The sequence below is a fragment of the Sebastes umbrosus genome, chromosome 2 (genome assembly GCF_015220745.1).
Source record: "Sebastes umbrosus isolate fSebUmb1 chromosome 2, fSebUmb1.pri, whole genome shotgun sequence".
NCBI classification, from domain to species: domain Eukaryota; kingdom Metazoa; phylum Chordata; class Actinopteri; order Perciformes; family Sebastidae; genus Sebastes; species Sebastes umbrosus.
The window spans coordinates 2,350,106-2,366,686 of NC_051270.1; the positions used below are offsets into that span (position 1 = coordinate 2,350,106).

Below are 16,581 nucleotides of genomic sequence, written 5' to 3' on the forward strand. Positions count from 1 at the left end.
CTTACCAGCTGCAATATTTAAGTGATGAATACATTAATGAAAAATTATAATCCAGTAATATAATATATATTATTCTGACATGAGCCATTCTGCATAATGAATACTTTTGGTATTTTAAGTACATTTTGATGCTGTTGATTTTGTACTTTTAAGTAAAATTTTAAATGCAGGACTTTTACTTGTAACAGGGCATTTTTACACAGTAGAAAAGAAAAGATACTTCTTCTACCACTGGTTTTTATATTTGTTTATTTAGAATTGCGGATATTGTATTTTTCCACTATCATTATTATTAAATAAATTAAACATATTTTATTTTGATTGTATTTATAGTTCATTTTATAAACAAATCTTTAATAGTCCATATATATTATATATTTAAATTATTATAAATGATAAATTAGGCTATATACAGTAGACTGTATATAGATAGACATCTATATACAGTCTACTGTATTAAATGTCTGTATATAGATAAACATCTATATACAGACATGTATATATACTATTCTGTAAATAACCCGTGTCTTGATTTAGGCGCTGCATCTTTGTGCATAAATGGTCCTCACGGGCTCCCGTCCATGTTTCCGGGCATTACGTAATGACGCAAAGGGTAACGTAATGCGTGGCGTTCCCGACGTAACGCGTCATATCTTCCAACACAACCGCCGCTTCCTGGCCGGCCGGAGCCTCCAGCCTCAGGGCCCGTTACACCGAACCGTTATCCGCTCAGCAGCATCATCCAGCGGGGAGGACACTCCGCTTCCTCCGGTCCCCGGTCCCGGTCACGGAGAGTTTGAGCGAATGAACTGAAGTCTTTAAGAAGCCCCGGGACTCTGCTGCTCGGTGAGTTTGTGTCTGTAGTTTGTAGTTAGTGAGTTAAAGGGATGAATCAGTGTTTCCGTTGTTTAGTTATTTAGTTAAACATCAAACTGTTGAGTCATTGTTCTTTCTTACATGTTCTCTCAGTAGGTAATGATGAAGGCTGATCACTTAATGAGACCTTTGTTCCTCTGGAGCTCCACTACAGACCTCATGTTCCTGTCTGTTACTGTCTACTGTCTGTTAATCTGAGTCTACTGACATAAACACTGACTGACTGTCTACTGACACGTTCCTGTCTGTTCCTGTCTGTTAATCTGAGTCTCCTGACATAAACATTGACTGACCGTCTACTGACACGTTCCTGTCTGTTCCTGTCTGTTAATCTGAGTCTCCTGACATAAACATTGACTGACCGTCTACTGACATGTTCCTGTCTGTTCCTGTCTGTTAATCTGAGTCTCCTGACGTGTCACTGACCTGCTGCCATTCATTCTCTCTGCTGTAATCTAATTAAAGCAGCAGCAGTGACTGACTTCACCAACATGATCCTCCTCTGTCACAGCCACCAGCAACAAGAAGCAGAAGCAGAAAGTAACTAAGTACATTAAAGGGACTGTTTGTAACTTTCAGAAACAGCGACACCTGTGGCCGTTAAGTCAACGAAAGTCAGCGTCCTGTTGCTCGCGCTTGTACTCGCTCTACATAGACATGAACGAGCATCGCTCAACACAGTGAGGAGACACACGTCAGCTAAAAGCACAATATCACTCTATATTTCAGCTGCTTGGCAGTAATGTTAGCTGACCAGACCAAGGTCTCTCCATGAATCAATGCTGATCCTAGTGTCGGCCTTTCCTGCTTCAGCCTCCCGACTGCAGCCGGAGGGAACAGGGGAGACACCGGAGTTTTGGTCGGAGACGATAACGTTTCTCTCTGCGGAGCCCCGTCACTTCACAAGACACGGGAAACCTCTGTTGGTCTGGAGGAGCTGCAGCAGTTATTTCTGCACAAACGTCCACTGTACATTCACTAGATATTCTCAGAGCTAAACTAACTCTTCTGCAGTGTGGAGTGAGCAGCATGCACGTGAGAGGTGGAGAGAGAGAGAGTGAGAAGGAGCGTGGTGTGTGAGTGAAGGCAGGCAGAGGAGCAGAGTACAGCAGAGACTCCGGTCCTGGAGACCAAAGCTACGGTCTCCCCCGCGTCCTCCGACCGCGGCCAACACTGTTTAACAGACGGGCTTCACTAGATACAACCAAGAGGTTTTGTTGCTTCCGTGTAGTTTGTGTTGGAGTCTTGTCTGAACAGCGTAGACACACGCGAGCGCGCATGGGACACCGACCCGGATTGATTTATACGTGTAAGAAGTTACAAACAGTCCCTTTAATATGAGTCTCCTCCATAAACATTGACTGACCGTCTACTGACATGTTCCTGTCTGTTCCTGTCTGTTAATCTGAGTCTCCTGACGTGTCACTGACCTGCTGCCATTCATTCTCTCTGCTGTAATCTAATTAAAGCAGCAGCAGTGACTGACTTCACCAACATGATCCTCCTCTGTCACAGCCACCAGCAACAGGAAGTAGAAGTAGAACCACTGGTGGAAAGTAACTAAGTACAATATGAACTCAAGTACTAGATGAGGTACTTGTAATTTACTTCACCATCTTATGTAACTTAATACTTCTCCTCCGGTACATCTCAGAGGTAAATATTGTAGGGCTGCACAATTATGGCCAAAATGATAATCACGATTATTTATCAAATTTAGCGACAACATAAATAATAATAAAAAGAGCACTGTTTTCACTTCCATGCTGTGCTAAATACCTGCTAATGTATGAATTAGGGCGGCACGATGTTGGACAAAACAATTTTTTTTCTGCTATATATATATATATATATTGCAATATGAAAAAGACACAGGAGTATTCACGCTACCCTTTTGTTAGCTACATTTTAAAGTTAAATGCATCAATCTGGTGCACTTTGAGAGCAAAATGATCAACATTAAAGGAACTCTGTAAGAATCAAAAACCGAATAAACCTCCCTTTATAATTCGAAGGACCGGCCGATGTTGATCCTAGTTTTCGCCCGCTGTGAAACAGAAATGTGACAGCAGGATAAACTATTAGCAACCCTTTCTCTCCATCTCTGAAAAACTTCAACGATATTGTACGACTCTCTTTCTGACTGACTTTACTGAAGGATAGTTAACTATAGACATCCAGAGATTTATACGCCCTCAATTTATCTTTACAGCCGTTGGCTGGTCGGACGGCCGGCTACTTAGCTCGCTAATTCCTCCATGCTGTCATGCAACACAGAAAACGAGGTGAACAAAGTTGTCAGTCATCTGGCGATAGCACTGTGCTTTCCTACGCTGTGACAGAGTGTGTGAATGAATCCTACGCTGTGACAGAGTGTGTGAATGAATCCTACGCTGTGACCAGAGTGTGAGGATGAATCCCACGCTGTGACCAGAGCGTGAGGATGAATCCTACGCTGTGACCAGAGCGTGAGGATGAATCCTACGCTGTGACCAGAGCGTGAGGATGAATCCTACGCTGTGACCAGAGCGTGAGGATGAATCCTACGCTGTGACCAGAGCGTGTGGATGAATCCTACGCTGTGACCAGAGTGTGTGGATGACGCTGAATGTTCAGTTGTTAAATTTTACTCATTTAGCGACTGGCTAGTTAGCTAGCTACCGTGCTAATTCCACCATGCTCCAGAACATTTGCCCAACAGCGGACAGCGCTGGATTGTGTGTTTCCGTTAGCTTAGAATGAGCCCTTCATATCTCCATAGGGAGCGGGTAAGGCCTATGGAAAGGAGGCCGGGTCACACGTCATCAACACGTCATGTCTTTGGGGGTATAACACATGCACAGTCAAATCTGGCCTGCACTCACCGAAACATGTGTTATACCCCGTACCCCAAGACCCGTGTCCACCCGTGACCCAGTCTCCTTTCCATAGGCCTTGGGAGAGGGTCCTCTTCACGGAGTCCGCCATGTTGCACCGCCATGTTTCTACAGTAGCCCAGAACGGACAAACCAAACACTCCTCTTTCACACAAACACGCCACCAACAACAATAAGCAGCAGTTTATACATGAGTCTGTCTGTCCTGTCCACAGCGGTGGGGCTGGAGGGAAGGTCGAGGCGTAGCGGCCGTGGTGATGGTGTTGGACTCGGGTGGAGTCTTCATGGATCAGGTTAAGGGTGAAAGCGTTGGGAGCAGCAGGGACCTGTTGGAGCCGGATGTCCGAGCGACGTCCAGATCACCGGCCAAAAGGTGTAATGTTGCCAAGAAGGAGAAGGTGTCCCTCAATGGACTTCCGGCCCAGACAAACAGCAGCCAGGTAGCGCAGAGGAGGCCATCATCATCATCGTCATCAAAAGGCTTGGGCACGCCTAGGCCGCCGCTCCGCCGCCCTCTCAGCCTGGAGATAACGCCCCAGCGCCTGCGAGGGTCTCAGGAGCAGATGGCGGACAGGCGGATCGTGCAGCCTCCTTGGCGCAGCGGTTCGGCCGCCCCCTCGCCCCCGACTCGCAGCCTGACCAGCCCAAGCCTGGGAGCAGGCGGCTGGATGCGCCGCAGCGAGAGCACCTGCTCCGTCAATTACCCCCTGGGGTTCCGGGCCACCAAAGGGCAACTGCGTCCTGCCACCTCCCTGCCACACATAGCTAAGGGGGTGGGCGACAGGTCGCTGCCGACAGGCTCCAGGCCCTGTCTGCTGGTCGCCCTCAGGCCTCTGAACCTGGAGCAGGAGAAGCAGACCTTCTTCCAGTCCGACTACAAGTACGAGCCTCAGTTTGAGTACGCACAGCCGGAGCCGAGGAGCGTGTTGGAGAAGTACCGAGAGGGCTCGGGCCTCTTCCTCGAACAGGTACGCTACCAAACATCTACCAATCACCTGTGAGTTCACACGATGATGATGATGATGATGATGATGATGATGATGAGTTTTCTGTCTAACTGCAGGCGGTTGGAATCATGGAGTGCGTCCTGAGGAAGTTTAGCTCCTATGAGAACTTTGAGGAGGTGACGGGCGGCAGCGTCCTCCCTAAAAGTCAAGTCTGGGCTGCTGTACGCAAATATCTGCAGAAAGAAGGCTGCGTTGGAGAGGTGAGTGACACGCAGCACATACGGAGGCAACACACCTGTGAAGCTAGGAACCAGCTGGAACCTGTTAAGATAAAAAAAAATAATCAATCAATAAATAAATATATGTCATTAAATGTTGCAAATATAATATTAGAAATAAATGTAGCCATTAATTAATTGATAAAATGTGACATAAATTGATATTTCTGTTTTAATTTGCTTCTTTATTTATCTTTGTATTAATTCCCTTATTTATTTATTCTTCTGTTTAATTTGTTCTTTTATTTATTTATGTATTTATTTTTAAATGTATTTATTTATTTGTATTTATTTATTTTTGCATTTATTTTTTACTTATTTATTTTTGCATTTATATTTACTTTTAAATGTATGTGTTTATTTATGTATTCATGCATTTATTTATTTATTTATTTATTTTTGCACAACTTCCCCTTTGCATTTCACCCTTATTTATTTATGAAATGTATAAAGAAAAGAATACAGAAATAAATAACTTTGGGGAAATAAATAAGGGGTGAAATGCAAATGGAAAATTGTGCAGAAATAAATAAATAAATACATAAATACATAAATAAATACATACATTTAAAAATAAATATAAAATAATAAAAAAAAGTAAAATAAATGCAAAAATAAATAGATAAATAGAAAATAACTACATAAATAAATAAAAGGAGAAAATAAATTAAATAGTTAATAAGGGAATAAATACAAAGATAAATAAATAAAAAAGCAAATTAAAACAGAAATATCAATTTATGTCATATTTTATCAAATAATTAACGGCTATATTTATTTTTTATATTATTTTGCTACATTTAATGACATATTTATTTATTTATCGAGTCATTTATTGATTTATTGATTTATTTTTTATTTTGGTAGGTTCCGTCCTCCATATGAAGCGACTGTAAAACCACAGCAGACAATATGACGTGTCGTTGCAGGAAAAGCGCAGGTGTTACTATTGACATTAGCGATGGCTCCGTTCTAGTGTCCAGTGAGCCGGCATACCAGGACCCTGAAACTGAAACAGCTCAATGAAGTCATTTTATTATTTACACCTGTGATTGTCCTGTTGTGACATGTCAAAATGTCTGATGCAGACTTCAAAACAACAAAGAGTGTCTGCAACCGAAATACTAGTCGGTTAAACTTATTATTATTTTATTAATGTACACATTTAAATGATATATGGACATGCTGTCTCAGCTGTTCCTGTGGAGAGCCGCTGCTCCTCTCTGCTCCTCTCCGCTCTGATCTGAACTTGTTTAAAAGTTTCTCAGGAGTTTCTAGAGGCGGTGAATCGTGCCGGACGCCCATGATTTACGTAAAGTAGCATAGACCTCAACTTTATGCAAATGAGGAGCGGCCACACTACCAGAATGCATTGATGCACGGCTGCTTACATAGACAAGAATGGGAAGCGTGGAAATGACGGAGCCTGTGGACACGTACCATTAGATCACAGTCCCTGCTGGCGTTTCATCAAACAGCACCAGGTCGTGAGGCGCATTACTAACCGGGCAACCGGAGTGGACACTGGGGACATATTGATTTCAGCAGCATTTAAAACATGTTTTGGTTATTGAAAATTGTGATTAACAATTTCAAATGGCTCTTATACTTAATATTTTTTCGGTTGTTTAACTTTGTAGATTAAATTGTGCTCAATTCTGAGTGTTTTCTTACTTTTAGACTAGTTGACAGTTGAAACCTCCGTTTAAACATCAGAGAAATTAGTCATTAGGAACACCGCTACTAGTAAGTAAATACATTTGTTTTAAAATTGGCAGTTGGCTCTTCAATCATCAATATGAACGTAGTAATTCAGCACGAGCCTACTTCAAACAGCACTTGACTTTCAAATTAACTTTGAGAGGTAGTTGATTTTGTTCACTGTTTACCTTCCTCCTGCCCCGCCCCGCCCCGCCGCCGCAGGCACAGGCGTCTGCAGAGGTCACATACTAACCTTCCCGCAGTACAGTTTGTGCACACAAACACAGCCAAGCAAAGAACATGTTTCACAGTAGACTAAAAACACTGACTGAACAAAGTATGACTTGGCAAAACGTCAACCAGCACACAAGAGGATGAAGGAGATGATGGTCATGGTGATGATGATGGTGCGTCTGTGTCTCCAGGTGGTGGTGCGTCTGTCTGACGAGCTGCTGTCTCAGGCGGTGATGGTGGTGGAGAGCTGCCGTCCCACTCTGACCATCAACCTGGCCGGAGCTCGACAGCACTGGCTGGAGGGGATGCTGCGACATGAGATCGGTACGCTGCAGCTCACACGCTGATTCCAGGAGCGTTTTATCAGATCTGAATCATTTAGGTTATCAGCTTATCAAGCTAAAGTTTAAAACTGGTTGTGCCTCACAAACTCGTTCTTACATAGAAATGAGTTACTATTGCTAAACATGTTCACCTCGTTGTGTAGCTAATGAACCAACTGACAAACTAACGTTAGTGTTCTAATATCTGAGCTGTTTAGAGTGAAGACAGAAATATGGAGTACGACCGACACATCTGACCTAAAACTTGATAAATGTTGTTTAATAATGACGTAAATCTTTACATTTTAAATTACATTTCTGCGCCGACTGCGTGCGCTGTGCTTTTCATTTCAACATGGATGCTTTCGAGGGAAGACTGTCCGAGCAGGTTGGCCTGTACAGACATCTCTACAGCTGTTCATTGAGAGACCACAGGGACAGTCACATGACCACAGGGCAGTCACATGACCACAGGGACAGTCACAAGACCACAGGGACCAGGGACAGTCACATGACCACAGGGACAATCACAGTCACATGACCACAGGGACAGTCACATGACCACAGGGACAGTCACAAGACCACAGGGACAATCACAGTCACATGACCACAGGGACAGTCACATGACCACAGGGACAATCACAGTCACATGACCACAGGGAACAGAGACAGTCACATGACCACAGGGACAATCACAGTCACAGAGTCAACAATGAACCGAGTATAAACAAAGCTTAAAGAAATCTTAGTCGACTAAAGACTAAAGAAATCTTTTTCTTTTTTATACATACGATTTTATTTTGATTTCTCAATATATATATAGTGCATATATATATATATATATATATGCACTTACCACATCAACAAAAACAAAGACTTACAATCTTAACGACAAAACAATACAACAACAAACTCAACCTCAGTATCTTCATATCTGATCACCTTAAATGAAATATGTTAAAGGACCAGTGTGCAGCATTTCAGGGGATCTATTAGCAGAAATGCAATATAATATTAATAACTATGTTTTCATCAGCGTATAATCACCTGAAACTAAGAATCGTTGTGTTTCCGTTAGCTTAGAATGAGCCGTTCATATCTACATAGTCTTCACGGAGTCCTCCATGTTTCTACAGTAGCCCAGAGCGGACAAACCAAACACTCCTCTTTGACTGCGATAACGTGAGCCGCAGAGTTCTAAACCGTGGTACCGCCAGCCGCCGTCTGACTTCCTGTTGCTCCTAAAGTAGTATTATTATGGTATGGATGGCCTCTGAGCGAGGTGAACGGCGTTACCACGGTTTAGCACTTGGCGGCTCACGTTACCGCAGTCTTGGAAAGGGAGGAGTGAGCGGAGGGGTACTCAGTTGGTTGCAATCTGAAACCACACCTCTAGATGTCACAAAATCCTACACACTGCACCTTTAATGGGCCGGTCACATGCTGCATCTAAAAAAAGGCGTGGAAAACGCCAGCCTTGGCGCTTTCTTCCTTTTTATCTAATGTACTTCAGAGGTTGCGCTACTGTCGCGGCTGCCGTTACTAAGCAACCAAAATTAATATTATTTTCACTGACTAAACTTAACAGAATCAAAACAAAGATAAATGGATTTCCAGCGTCTTAAATCCCTCACAGCAGCTTTACTGCTCGATTTCTCAGTGTGGAGTTGGCTCACCTTTCAACCGGATGTTGTGACGTTCTCGGTCAGAAAGGGTGAGGCCAGTAAAATAGTCTGTGGGACAGATGGTAAAGCTCTGGTAGTCCTGCACTAAAATGATTAACTTCTCCTCCATATTTACCGTGGGCTGATATTATTTACAGAAGAAAGAAAAGATATCTGCCGGCTGTGATTGGTTGACGTGACATGTGGTGTGCGCTGCAGCGTTCCAAAAGTTGAACTATATTTATCTCCGAGCACAGCTGTCGCGCCCTGAGAAAAAATATTGCTTGGGAACGCCTGCTGCGCGTCTACAGTGACAACATTGAGGGTGCAAAAGACGCGGCATGTGGACGGCCTCTAAGACAACTACAAGGAACTTTCATTTTGTGTTGATTTTGCCGACCCCTGTAGACAAAAGTGGTAATTTCCCAATGAGCCTCACCGCCTCGTGACATGAAGATCTTGATCTAGCTAGCGCGTCACATGCATTAGTTTTGGAAGCACGTGAAAGAAAGACACAATTATTTTTCATTTTTAAACACAGCTGTTTACAGGATGCGTAGCGATAGAATCTACTGTCTGACTCACAAAGCAAACCGACAAAAAAACAGTAGTGTAATAAAAAAAAGAATGAACATAGATATATAATAATGATCAGATAAAACAGAAGGAAAATGAATAAATAAAATGACTCTAGTTGTTATTAATTGTCTCCTCAGGTACACATTACCTGCGAGGGGTGAACAACAACCTGCAGCCGTGGTCCACCACCGAGGGCAGGAAGCAGTACGGCCTCAAACCGGCCAATCCCACGGAGGAGGGCCTGGCCAGCCTGCACAGCGTGTTGCTACGGAAACAGCCCTACCTGTGGCGCGCGGCCCTGCTGTACTACACGGTGTACCACGCCACCAGCATGAGCTTCAGCCGGCTCTTCAGCCACATCGCTCGCTTCGTCCAGGACCCCGACGTCCGCTGGGAGTACTGCCTGAGAGCCAAGAGGGGCCAGACGGACACCTCGCAGCCAGGTGAACACACACGGAAATATACATGAATCCCTACATACTCAGTGGCCATTTTATTAGGTACACCTGTAACAGCCCTGTTCCAATATAATACAACTTTTCTGACATAAAATGGACTTTTATGATACATTATTATGAAATTCGTATCCGTCTTTCCAAATCAATGCTCATCTGATAAATACAAATTAGAAATGGTGTTTAAATGATGGTATTATTAATGTTATTAATACACTAACCTTATTTAAAATCAAATTCAGTTTTCAGTGATCACACTTTATGATGAATAAATACAATGTTTTATCTTTGTTTTGTGTTCAATTCAAGCGTCTTTTTAGGAGAATATGAATATAAATAAATTAGGGCTGTCAAAGTTAACGTGATAATAACGCATTAACGTAAATTAATTTTAACGCCACTAATTAACTAACTAGAGAGAAGATGCTGGTATCATATGAAACTAGAGAACCTAATGAATCCAAAACTGTCATGGCTATTTTCAAAGGGGTCCCTTGACCTCTGACCTCCAGATATGGGAATGAATATGGGTTCTATGGGTACCCACGAGTCTCCCCTTTACAGACATGCCTGTGGGTGAGGGTTTCTGGACAATATCTGTCATTGTTTTGTGTTGTTAATTGATTTCCAATAATAAATATACACATAATATGCATAAAGCAGCATATTTGCCCACTCCCATGTTGGGAAATCTCCTTTTAAGGTACATTTTGAACAGATAAAAAATGTGCGATTAATCACGATTAAATATTTTAATTGAATGACAGCCCTAAAATAAATTAAACTATAGATTAAATTGATACATTTTCTTTTTTTTACCCAAAAATAAATTGGCAGTATGTTTTTTTCCAGTCCTGAATAACTTCCTGCATGTGGTGTGTTTCTCAGGTTGCTTCAGTAAAGATCAGGTTTATCTGGACGGGATCCTCCGAATCCTCCGACACCGAAGGAATATCGACTTCAAGATGTTGACTTCTTTGGGCAAGGTCAGTGTCAATACCTTCAAATAATAACAATGTTTATTACCAATAAAAAAAGCAAAAATACTGTAAGCAGGTAAGGAAGTAAACTTTATTTCTATACCACCTTTAAAACCCAGAGTTGTTTCACAGGTTACATGAAATAATAATGAAAATAATAACTTTATTTAAGACAAAGTTAAAAAGTGCTTTACAGTAAAAACAATAATAAAAGTAAATAAAATCCAAAACATTATATATAACAAGATAAAATCATGCAACAAGAATTTCTGGGAATAATCAAACATATAAGATATTGATAGATGTATAGAGAAATATAACAAAATAAGATGATGAAACATTTCTACAACCCGTTTCTTTAATGCTTTATTAGTATATATTTAGTATTATGAACGAAATGCAGATAAAAAAGGAAGTAGATCCAGGAGCCTGAGCTCAGTGAGGTCATGTACAGCGTCTGCCCTCTGCAGGACGCTTTAGGTAAAGAAAGAAAAACCTGATTCTGGTTCTGACGGCACGAAAACCTCCTGATCTGTCGACTCTGAAAACTCAGAGATGTAGACGTTTTTTAATAAAACAATTTAGGAGGGAAATATTTAAATGTATGTTAATATTTTTGATTTATTTCAATCATAGGAGAGAAAACAAATCTATTTTCTTACCTTTTGATTAATGTCAAAAACAGCTGAGATGATTAAACTGTGATTTAAATATCTAAGATGTCTTGAATAAGATGATACAGACTCATTATTTTTACTATAATACAGCATATTTAGAAAGGTTTTAAAGTCCCACAAATACTCACAAAATTAGCAACATAATTATTTTATTTTAAAATGCAAAAATTATTAAAATCCAGTGATGCTCTGATGAACCTTCTGTGGGCATTTTGCCTAATTTGATAGATGTTTAAAATCCATGTGCTGTGTAAGATTTTTAGTCTAAAATAAGATGTATAGCAATTTGTGTTTTAAAGAAAGGCTGTCAATCGCTTAAAATATTTTATCGCGATTAATCGCATATTGATCACACATTTTATATCTCTTCAAAATGTACCTTAAAGGGAGATTTGTCAAGTATTTAATACTCTTATCAACATGGGAGTGGACAAATATGCTGCTTTATGCAAATGTATGTATATATTTATTATTGGAAATCAATTATCAACACAAAACAATGACAGATATTGTCCAGAAACCCTCACAGGTACTGCATTTAGCATTAAACAATATGCTCAAATCATAACATGGCAAACTGCAGCCCAACAGGCAACAACAGCTGTCAGTGTGCTGACTTGACTATGACTTGCCCCAAACTGCATGTGATTATCATAAAGTGGGCATGTCTGTAAAGGGGAGACTCGTGGGTACCCATAGAGCCCATTTACATTCACACATCTGGAGGGTCAGAGGTCAAGGGACCCCTTTGAAAATGGCCATGACAATTTTTCCTCGCCAAAATTTTGCGTAAGTTTGGAGTGTTATTTAACCTCCTTCCTGACGAGCTAGTATGACATGGTTGGTACCGATGGATTCTTTAGGTTTTCTTGTTTCATATGATACCAGCTAGCTTTAAAACTGAGCCAAGTTGCGTTAAAGAAATTAGTGGCGTTAAAACAAATTTGCGTTAACGTGTTATCATTGTGTTAACTTTGACAGCCCTAGTATTTACATTCCACCTCTGCACAGGTAGAAGGTAAACTTCTGTCTGGTGTTTCCTCTCCACTGATGAACTTTCTTTTTCACCTCTTCAGGTGTCTTTCGAAGACGTGGAGAGGCTGCGACATCTGGCGGTCCTCCCACGGACCAGAATCCCGCACTTCATGCGAGACCAGGAGCGTTACCTGCAACACCTGGATCACATCGTCGCCGTCAACGACCTTGATGATTCATCGCTGCAACACCTGCTGCCCTAACCCCCCCGTCTCCCGTCCCGTCCCGTTCCGTCCCTCCCTGCACCACCTAAACTCAAGAAGAAGAAGTGGAGGTACACAGACTGTAACATGTGGTGCGTTTAATATCACTTAAAACCATCCAGTATTATCGATGCTTTATTTGAGCGATTTCTTTTTTTAAAACTTGAATGATACGAGCAAAAAGGGACGTACAAACTAACACCTCTATCTACATTATCACGTTTTGTCCAATGCATGTCCCCTCCTCGCCTTTACTCCTACTATGAAGTTACCTCAATAATGCAACTCTACGATGTAACCAACATTATCTATGTAGACTCATACATAATCACTGCATCTGTACAAGACACTGCTAACGTGTGGCATACAGATTTAAACATGCTTTATTTATGCAATTATTTAAGTTTTTTTTTACTTTGAGAGAACAAACTGAATGTCTCTGGTATTAGCTTTATATCTTTTTTATTTTAGACGACGTTGTTTTTATGCCTTAGATTGTTTGCATTTTAAAAAAAGGACACCAAGGACACGTCATTTCAAAAACCCCGGGGAAGTTGTAGCTGAGACCGTGAATCTTTAAGATATCAAGTGCCAGTGGACTCGGTCAAGCATTCAAACATTCCCCGGGGTGTTTTTTCTTTTTAAATATCAGTGTTATTAAGAAGATAATCAGCTGCGTTGGTACTGTCTTAACCGTGTCCTTGGTGGTCTTTTCATATCAATATGCTACTGTGATGTGACCCCGTCCCCGAGCTCCCCCCTTCTGCAGAAGACAAACTTTCTACGTTAAAGGACATTATTCTTGCTAGATGAGAAGATTGACATCCTCATGTCTATCTGTTCAATATGTAGCTGTAGCTTAGCAATTAGCTACGCTTGACTTTCTAATATCTATAACATTATAGATATCAACAAAGGCATTTTGACTAGTCGTAATTATGTTGTAACTTGTCAGAATTTGTTATTCAATATATCTATAAAATCATTCCGACTAAAATGATGCTAACAGGCTAAACAATTATAGGGACAGAGAGAAAATGATGCTAACAGGCTAAACTATTAGAGAGATGGAGAGAAAATGTTGTTAACAGGCTAAACTATTAGAGAGACGAAGAGAAACTGTTGTTAATAGGCTAAACTGATGGAGAGAAAATGATGATAATAGACTAAACTATTAAAGAGATGGAGAGAAAATGTTAACAGGCTTAACTATTAAAGAGATGGAGAGAAGATGTTGTTAACAGGCTAAACTTTTAGAGAGACGGAGAGAAGATGTTGTTAACAGGCTAAACTATTAGAGAGACGGAGAGAAGATGTTGTTAACAGGCTAAACTATTAGAGAGACGAAGAGAAAATGTTGTTAACAGGCTAAACTATTAGAGAGACGAAGAGAAAATGTTAACAGGCTAAACTATTAGAGAGATGGAGAGAAAATGTTGTTAAAAGGCTAAACTATTAGAGAGACGGAGAGAAGATGTTGTTAACAGGCTAAACTATTAGAGAGACGAAGAGAAAATGTTGTTAACAGGCTAAACTATTAGAGAGACGTAGAGAAAATGTTGTTAACAGGCTAAACTATTAGAGAGATGGAGAGAAAATGTTGTTAACAGGCTAAACTATTAGAGAGACGGAGAGAAGATGTTGTTAACAGGCTAAACTATTAGAGAGATGCAGAAAAAATGTTGTTAACAGGCTAAACTATTAGAGAGATGGAGAGACAATGATGTTAACAGGCTAAACTATTAGCGAGATGGAGAGAAGATGTTGTTAACAGGCTAAACTATTAGAGAGATGCAGAGAAAATGTTAACGGGCTAAACTATTAGAGAGATGGAGAGAACATGTTGTTAATGGGCTAAACTATTAGAAAGATGCAGAAAAAATGATGCTAACAGGCTAAACTATTAGAGAGACGAAGAGAAAATGTTGTTAACAGGCTAAACTATTAGAGAGACGGAGAGAAGATGTTGTTAACAGGCTAAACTATTAGAGAGACGAAGAGAAAATGTTGTTAACAGGCTAAACTATTAGAGAGACGGAGAGAAGATGTTGTTAACAGGCTAAACTATTAGAGAGACGGAGAGAAGATGTTGTTAACAGGCTAAACTATTAGAGAGATGCATAAAAAATGTTAACGGGCTAAACTATTAGAGAGATGGAGAGAACATGTTGTTAATGGGCTAAACTATTAGAAAGATGCAGAAAAAATGTTGTTAACAGGCTAAACTATTAGAGAGATGCAGAAAAAATTTTGTTAACAGGCTAAACTATTAGAGAGATGCAGAGAAAATGTTAACGGGCTAAACTATTAGAGAGACGAAGAGAAAATGTTGTTAACAGGCTAAACTATTAGAGAGATGCAGAGAAAATGTTAACGGGCTAAACTATTAGAGAGATGCAGAAACAATTATGCTAACAGGCTAAACTATTAGAGAGATGCAGAAAAAATTATGCTAACAGGCTAAACTATTAGAGAGATGCAGAGAAAATGTTAACGGGCTAAACCATTAGAGAGATGGAGAGAACATGTTGTTAACGGGCTAAACTATTAGAAAGATGCAGAAAAAATGTTGTTAACAGGCTAAACTATTAGAGAAATGGAAAGATAATGTTGCTAATAGGCTAAATTATTAGACAGATAGAGAAAATTATGCTAAAAGTTTAGCCTTTCGCTAACCATAGCAGCAGTCGCGGTTAACAGAAGCTAAACTATTAGCAACATGTTCTCGTTGCCTTGTGCGAGAACGTAAAGCTAACGTAAAGCATTTTTATTTTAGCATTTTAGAGCTAGCTGTTCCATTTCCAGTCTTTAAACTAAGCTCAGCTAAGCGGCTGCAGCTTCATAGATATTTAGAGAGTGGTATCAGTCTTCTCATCTAACTCTGTGCAACAAAGCAAATGTTCCCAAAAATGTAGAACTGTTCCTTTAAACGTAGACAAAGTGGCATTTTTAATTGACTGTTGGTCTTCTTGAGAAGCAGCCAGTGGTCGCTGGCTGAGTGGGAAGCGGGGTGTTGTGGGCGTGCCTTCGATGGGTGAACAGCTCATCTGCTGTAGCTAGCCGTGTGTCTGTAGGCTGCTTTTTACTGTGTTTGACACTTAAAACTTGGGATGTCAGTCGGGGCGTTCATTTTGGGCCAAGCCGTCTGTGAGCAGAACTAAAACCAGGATGTTGGGCTGAACATCATCAGTAGTTCCAGTTTTTAAACTTAACAAAGAAACAACACTTGACCAAAATGTGAATTCTGTGATGCATTTTAAATACGTTGGATTTGAAGATTAATATGAAATTAATTCTGCTGTGTTTACAATTTCAGCCATTTGGTAAGCAGATGTACGTTTTTAAATTTGAGCAGGTGGTCGTCTGCTGACTTCACCAAACCTTTCGGCCTGGATTCGCCTAAACGAATGCACCTGTTTGTAACGCACGGATGTTGCACAAGTGTTTTATGTTCTGGAAATCAACTTGAAGTTCCAGTTTATTTATTAAAACGTACACACACGTAATGAGCTCTCTGGTCTGTTTTCATGAAGCACCCAAACAAACACTGCTGACAAACTTAAAACGCACAGAATGGTAATGTTCTGCTGCTACGGGTCTCTCAATCAAAACAATAACAGGACGGACTTTGATGACGTTGAGAAGCAGCGTGGGATTATGGGAGTTGTTGTCTTCGTTGTTAAACAACCACCATTGGCGATTTTATTCACTCTTCAAACATCATAAAAGTGGTCTTTATTTGTGAAGATTAAG

General features: G+C 40.7%; 1 protein-coding gene across 2 annotated transcripts; it reads left to right on the forward strand.

Moving 5' to 3' along the window:
* The first annotated feature begins 600 nt into the window (after positions 1 to 600).
* Positions 601 to 16,334, forward strand: LOC119476888 (uncharacterized protein KIAA0895-like). 2 transcript variants are annotated; one of them, XR_005204123.1, is made up of 8 exons: positions 601 to 846; positions 3,968 to 4,720; positions 4,816 to 4,959; positions 7,104 to 7,236; positions 9,616 to 9,921; positions 10,822 to 10,919; positions 12,667 to 13,949; positions 15,682 to 16,334. XR_005204123.1 is itself a non-coding variant. In XM_037750508.1 (7 exons), exons 2-7 carry the CDS (start codon positions 4,010 to 4,012, stop codon positions 12,826 to 12,828), a joined length of 1,554 nt encoding a protein of 517 aa, XP_037606436.1. In that variant the 5' UTR covers positions 601 to 846; positions 3,968 to 4,009; the 3' UTR covers positions 12,829 to 14,195. The 2 variants fall into 2 exon arrangements, 1 of the variants encoding a protein (XP_037606436.1); XM_037750508.1 differs by lacking the exon at positions 15,682 to 16,334 and having other exon boundaries at positions 12,667 to 14,195.
* The last annotated feature ends 247 nt before the right edge of the window (positions 16,335 to 16,581 follow it).

What these genes read in the sequence shown, in the direction of transcription:
- LOC119476888 (XM_037750508.1), top strand. Translation starts at nt 4,010, where the DNA reads ATGGTGTTGGACTCGGGTGGAGTCTTCATGGATCAGGTTAAGGGTGAA. An exon ending in AAGAAGGCTGCGTTGGAGAG is followed by an intron (nt 4,960 to 7,103) that starts GTGAGTGACACG and finishes CTGTGTCTCCAG; the next exon opens with GTGGTGGTGCGTCTGTCTGA. An exon ending in GACGGACACCTCGCAGCCAG is followed by an intron (nt 9,922 to 10,821) that starts GTGAACACACAC and finishes TGTGTTTCTCAG; the next exon opens with GTTGCTTCAGTAAAGATCAG.